General features: G+C 52.8%; 1 protein-coding gene across 1 annotated transcript; it reads right to left on the reverse strand.

The window, feature by feature from the left end:
* Positions 1-20: 20 nt before the first annotated feature.
* RIPK3 (receptor interacting serine/threonine kinase 3) lies at positions 21-4,019 on the reverse strand. Its single transcript, XM_007098056.3, has 10 exons — positions 3,888-4,019; positions 3,494-3,634; positions 3,046-3,355; positions 2,451-2,590; positions 2,278-2,324; positions 1,900-2,067; positions 1,724-1,791; positions 1,119-1,481; positions 915-975; positions 21-361 (listed from the first exon to the last, which is right to left on the reverse strand). The coding sequence occupies exons 1-10, from the start codon at positions 3,911-3,913 to the stop codon at positions 213-215; spliced, it is 1,473 nt and encodes a 490-aa protein (XP_007098118.2). The 5' UTR covers positions 3,914-4,019; the 3' UTR covers positions 21-212.
* Between the last annotated feature and the right edge of the window lie 2,671 nt (positions 4,020-6,690).

The raw sequence follows: 6,690 nt of genomic DNA on the forward strand, positions 1-6,690 counted from the left end.
CACATGTTCTCTCTCTTAAAATAAATAAACTTTAAAAAAATTCACGTTTATTGACTCCTCTTTGCACAAAGTCAGTTTGGCTGCAGGCCAGATGGCCCTTGAAGAAAGCCTCAGTTAATTGCTTCAAGTCCAAGAGGTAGCTCAGAACCTGCTTTGTACTGGCCCTGCAGCCCACTCCAGGCTTCTTGGTTCTTGTGGCCCTTCTTCCCCACCTACTTGTGGGGGGCACGCTGCCAGCCTCTACCCATGCCCCAAGGTGCCTGGCCCTGTGTGGATAAGGCAGTTCCTCCTTGTATAATCAAGTGGTTGTTGTCTCCCACCTGTACCGCATGGCTGTCACTTATGATAACAGATGGCGGCCCTTTAAGAGAAATTTGCAGGGTTAGTAGAAGGGTTAAGTAGTGAGGACCTCAAAATTAGGAGGAGCAGCAGGGTGGGGGGGCAGCGGCACCTTGTGTCCATCCTGGGGAATTGCAAGTATGGGGTCTCTAGGCTGGCCTGTGACTGGGTCAAGGCATGCCTTGGCCTTCCCCTTCCTGCTGCCCCTTCAGAAGCAATTTGCAGAAGTTCAAAAGGAGTGGCAACTAATGTCTGAGACCCTGATATTTGGGTCTTTTCTTCCAGGAGCCCCTCTGGACCAGTATAGCAACAACGGAAGTTAGGGGTTCACAGAGCTGGTACTGGGGAAAGTCAGGAAGCTCAGGGCAAATCCAGGCTTTGCCGTGTGACCTCAGTGGGATCTAGTCCCAGTGGGTGTCAGTTTCTTCATTTTATGAAACGAGAAGTTTGGGGTAGTTGGCCACTAGCCCTTTCTCTCCCCTGCTACCCAAGGTACCCTGGATCTATATATGGTCTTGAGGAAGAAGCCAGTAGAAGAATTAAGCAGGAGAAAGGAAGGAGTGGGGAGTGGGTACCTGGTATTGGATTTAGCCCTGGTGCCCTGGTTGGCCGGTTGGTGCCATGTCTCTTAGCCCCCTGCGAACAACACAGCTCTCTTAGGCTCCCTGTCCTGGGGCCTATTCCCCTGCTGTATTCCCTTCAGCCCCAAGTTTTCCCTGGCGAGGGGGACAGGATTCACAGGATTCCTAGTGCATCCTCTAGTTCTGCCAGGGTCTCACCTGATTCCCTTTGGGTCCAGGACCTGGGGTCCAAGCCAACTTGGGGCTGGGGGTATGATTTCTGAAAGGTGAGGTCTCTGGAGTTTGGGGAGATGGGGCTGTTGAGGCTGAAGGTATCCCTGCTCTCCGGGAAGGCTGAACCTTGTCTCCCTGTGTCCTGATCCTCTCAGGAAGATTTGTACATTTCTTAGGAACACAGCTGGGGGCCTCCTTCAGATTTAGTTTGTTCAGCATCTCAGAGGCTATAGAATCATGGCTTCCTGTGGTTCCCCTAGGCTCATCCGTTTCTGTCCCTCCTGGGCCTGGCTTGGGAGCAGACAACATCCTGTTGCTACCCCTGTGCTCAGACAGGAACTTCTTCACCTGCAAGGATAAAAGGAGCGTTCTGGGCATGGAAGTGGGAGAGCCAGTGTAAACCCAAGGAAAGAATCTCTTGGTCCATAATCCATTACCTGGGAACTCAGCGGTGAGGTGGGGAGAGTGGGGCCAAAGATTAAGGCATGCATAAAGAACAGTGGTCAGTGGGGAGTCATTGGGTGGCCAAGAGAGCCATGTTGTGCCATCCTTGCTCTGCTCTGGGGTTGGGGAAGGCATTGGACACTCACCATGGAGACTGCGGCATCCATCTCCTTGTTTACCAGATTGAGGGCTTCCTCGGTATTTGGTCGGCATTCTGGAAACAAGCAGAGTGGGGTGGCAGATGAGCCAAACCTTCCCAGGGAGAAGCCCCCTGCTGACAGATCCAGGCCTACCCTGGCTGACAGCTAAATGGCCAGTTCACCTTGGAAGGAGGGCCTGTCCTTGGGCTCATGGCTCCAGCAGTGCTGCATTAACCTCTTCAGTCCTTCCAAACCAGGAGTCTCTGGGCCGGGCTGTGGCAGCTTGGTCAATGGGGGCCGGATCTGCCTCTCGCACACTGCTTCCTGTACTGCTGATTTCGGGGCCACTACTGGGGTGGGGGTGGAGGATGTGAAGAAAAGACATTCAGGGTATGAGGGGCCACTTGCTCCACCATGGGAAGGGGAAAGGAGTGTAGTCCAAGGCAAGGTGAGGAGAAAGTCAGGCAGTCTGAGCAGGTAAGCTGGAAGAAGAGGGTTTGGAGGCTTGCAGGAAGAGGGCACCTGGAGTTAAGGATCCCAGTGTCTGCCTAGAGTCTTACTCTCAGCTTCTCTTCCAGCTAGCACTGCCCACATTAGGATCCCGAAGCTGCAGGAGACACAAAGCTGAGACGTGAGCAAACTGCTGGCAAGACTACCTTCCCATATACCGGCCCCTAGAAGGGTCCAGAGAGGTATAGAAATTTGGAATGTGTGTTTAGAGTGGGCGCCTTACCTGTAGACATCGCTAGCCATGGAGGCTCTACGGTTTACATCAGCCAACAGTTCTGGGGCCAAGTAGGCTAGGGCTAACTCCTCAGATCTTGCCAGTGACGTTGAGCCTCCTTGAAATGTGAATAGGCCAAAATCTGCCAGCTGGAAAGGGAGGGAGGAAGGAGAAGGTTGGGGATGGACAGGTAAGGCAACTTTCAGAATTCCCTCTCCCACCACAAGGTGTAGGTCCAGCCTTGTAAAGGGGGTTTTGAGGGTTAGGGGAATGGAAGGACCAGTAGGGCCCTTGGGTTGGAGGTCTGGGTACCCTCTCATGGGGCTGGGTCAAAGTCTGAGTCTCCTCAGCTAGGTCAGCCATGAGGCTTTTGATGGACTGGTGGGTGGGCCTGTGGAACTGACCGTGTTGGTCAGGGTCTCAAACACCTGGTATGGTAGGGGCCATGGCTCCTGGGTGGGCTTTGACACCTGTGTCCCAAGGGAAATGCTGAGAGTGTGCAGCAGACAGAGCTGAAGCAGTTTCTGTGTCTAGCGGGTGGGGCTAGAACAGTTCTGAGACAGGACTGTGTCCAGAGGCTGGGCTGGGCTATGGGTGGGCTGACCTTGGGGTGCAGGTCTGAGTCCAGCAGGGCGTTGGAGGGCTTGAGGTTCCGGTGCAGAAGCACGGGATTCTGGCTATGCAGGTAACACATCCCCAACACCAACTCCTGCAGCAGGCGACAGAGGAACGGCCAGGGCCGAGGACAGTGGGGCTGCAGCAGCCCCACCAGGGAACCGTTTTCCATGAACTGAGTCACCAGAGCCGGCCCACGCACGTGTTCCCATTCTAGCTTCCCGGTGACTCCCAGCAGGTGCAGTACATGCTGGCCCCGCAGACTTGCCATGGCCTTCACCTCCCTGGATATCGTCTCCCTACATTCCAGGAAAGAGTTGGAGTGGGGCTCTGCTCTTGGAAGATCCCTCTTTTACCCAATCAGGCCCACAGCACAGCGGCCCCTCCTTCTGGGCCAGACCCCAGGAAGCCCCAGCCCCGCTGCTCAGGTCACTCACCTGTTCATGATCTTGACTGCCACATCTAAATCCCACGTCCTGTGTCGCGCCCAGAACACCGGCCCGAACCCGCCTTCACCGATGAACTTCAGGTTCTCCAATTCCTCGAGAGGAACCAGGGAGGCTGGGGTACCGCTGGGCCTGAAAGAGGGGGCCTGGTCTTCCAGACCGCACCCCCTCCCCTGCCCTGTGACACCGGTGACTCTGCACATTCACTTCAAACCCCAGCTCCCACCCCTGCCCACCCCCAGGGTCCCACTGTGCTCCGGCCTCAGTAAGGGGCTCAATGGCATTCCCGGAGTTAGTCTGTGGAGGGGAGGGGAGGGGAGGGGAGGGCTGCGTGGCTGCGTGTGTCAGGCTGCATATCTGTATCCATATCCTGCTCTCCACTGACCATAACTTGACGCCAACATCAGACATCAGGCTGGAAGGTGCGAGTCCACACGGATGGAGTGACTTCTGGGAGCTGAGGGTTTGTGGCAGAGAGAGACAGGGGTTCGCGAGGATTCCGCTTCCTGGTTTGCTCCTCCTCTACCCGGAGTGACTAAACCACTTCCTTAATTCGCTGGTGCATCTAGGGTCCCGCCCCAGGGGCGCGTGTCTAGGGTGCCGCCCCAAGGAGGCAGGGAGGCAGAACCGAAAGTTAGTCTTTTTCCTTCCTAACTCATATTTCCTGAGCACCTGCGGCGTGTCACAGCCAGGTTAGGTGTCACTGAGACCTTAGGGTGCCACACAAGTAATCCTCATCTTTCAGGGACCCACAATCCACTCCTGCAGCCTGTGTCTCTCCCTTCTCCCACAGGATTTCCATCTCCACCACCTACCAGGCCTGCTGTGGGGAGGGGATGAGGCTGAGGAGGATTTTATGGTCCAAGGATTTAGCCCTCCCCCAAATGCCCTACGATCACCGCTAACAATTCTGTAAAGCTCGAATGTGCCAGGTACCTGTATTAGCTTATTTAATTCTCACATCCACCCTAGGGGGATTGGTACTACTTTTATTACTTCTTTGTGGATGAGGAAACAGGCACAGGTAGCTTAAATACCTTGCCCAAGCCAGTATGGAGCTGACTTCAGGCCTAGCTCAGAACCATCAGATTTGACAGACTGACAGAACCATCAGTCTGTACCTCTTAACTGGTTGTGAATGTGGCTAAAGAAGGTGTGAAGCATCTAATAGCGTAGTGAAAGGTCCCTGTCTGTATTTCTGCCCAGTCCCTGACAGCTGCTCTTGCTGAGGCAAGCCCTTGGCATTGGTAGTGATTTGACTCTCAGGGCGTGGTGGTCAGCTAGATGAATTGACCCAGCCAAGGGCAACTGACATTGTGGTGGACATTGGAGGGGAAACACACCCTTGCCCTCTCCCCGCCACACCAATACCTCCACACAAATTCCCTGGTTAACACATGTGCCCAGCAAGCATGTATTCTGAACGAGGGCCTTTGGAAATGCAGGAATTTGGGGGGCCTTAAGGATTTAGGGTAGACAAAAGGTGTCTATGAAGACATACCCACTCCTTACTCTCCACTCGAGCTGGATACCGAAGGCCTCACCGTGGCTGGAGGCTGTGGAAACTATATGTGGCCAGTCCTAGCACTCAGTCCTTTATGGGGAGACCTGACTCTCACTGGAAGGTGCTCACCTTGGTATGCACTTTCCATTCTGTCCAGTGGTCCATGCACTCTGCTGGATGGAGCAAACATGGCCAGCAGTTAACTGTGATTTTTAGACCCATACCATGAATTCTGGTAGAGTCAGTTTGTGCTTTTTTTGAGCTCTTTAGGGAATTCTAGGACTGTAGTCTCTTTATTTTTTTTTTTAAGTTTATTCATTTTGAGAGACAGAGAGAGAGAGAGAGAGAGAGAGAGTGTGTGTGTGTGTGTGTGTGCGCTCTGATGTGGTGCACACATGCAAGTGGGGAAGGAGCAGAGAGAGAGAGGGAGAGAGAGAATCCCAAACAGGCTCCGTGCTGTCAGTGCAGAGCCATAAAGAGGCTTGAACTCATGAACCATGAGATCATGACCTGAGCTGAAATCAAGAGTCAGATGCTTGGGGTGCCTGGGTGGCTCAGTTGGTTAAACACTGACTTTGGCTCAGGTCATGATCTCATGGTTCATGAGTTCAAGCCCCGCATCGGGCTCTGTGCTGACAGCTCAGAGCCTGGAGCCTGCTTCAGATTCTGTCTGTCTGTCTCTCTCTCTCTCTCTTTCTGCTTCCCTCCCCCACTCATACTCCATCTCTCAAAAATAAATAAACATTAGAAAAAATAAAAGAGTCAGATGCTTAAAAGACAGAGCCACCCAGGTGCCCCTGTAGTCTCTTTAAAAACCAGTACATTGTAGGCACCCAGTAAATATTTGTTGAATTGAATTAAGTGAACAACGAAGACTTTTGGGGATTCCTTACAACTTTGATCACTCCTGCTGGAGCTCCAAACTCATTGGGAGGAAAAAAGGAGGTTGCACTTTGTTAAGGTTTGGTGGCTCTCACCTGCACCTTCATGGCTGACAGAACCCACATGAAATCAACTTTATTGTTGAGACAGGATGGCATTTCACAGAATATAAAGGCAAGTGCAGCAGGTCCTCAAAAAAGTCTAGTCAGGAGTCAAGAGCCACCAGAGAGGGCAGCCATCTTGTTCATGAGTCTTTTGGGAGAAGACCCCAGGCTCCCCTTGAGGGGAAGCAGGCAGAAAGGCATTAGAAGGGTGCTTAAAGATCTTTTTATGGCTGAATGTGTTTAGATTGGGCTAAGGCCCTGAGACTCAGGGGTAAGCCACTATACAGTGTGGATTTGGGGATAGTGTCAGAGCCTGTACTACTTTTTGACTCAAAACAAACCAAACCCCTTTAAAAGAAGGAGGAGCAGGGAGAGGAGCCTGGAGTGAGTGCCTGAGAAGACCCTCTGCTTCTAGGTGGGGGAACCTGGCAAAACAGAGCTGATCCCTAGATTTTGGAGCTGTGGCCTTTCCTGAGGCCTAGTGCTGCTGACCCCTAACAGAGACTCTGCCCCTGTCCCAGGCTTTTGGAGAATTTGGGTGTTTCTCATCTCTTCAGTTTTTTGCTCCTGATGGTCTTTGGTCACCTTCAGCACATTCCTAGTACCTGCTCTGTTTCCCTATCCTTAGTTGTGGGGGTGGGAGGGCAGAGGGTGTGGTTTCTCTTCTTACATATTCTAGCAGGAACTAATTCTGATCT

The sequence above is a fragment of the Panthera tigris genome, chromosome B3 (assembly GCF_018350195.1).
Source record: "Panthera tigris isolate Pti1 chromosome B3, P.tigris_Pti1_mat1.1, whole genome shotgun sequence".
In the NCBI taxonomy this organism is placed as follows: Eukaryota; Metazoa; Chordata; class Mammalia; order Carnivora; family Felidae; genus Panthera; species Panthera tigris.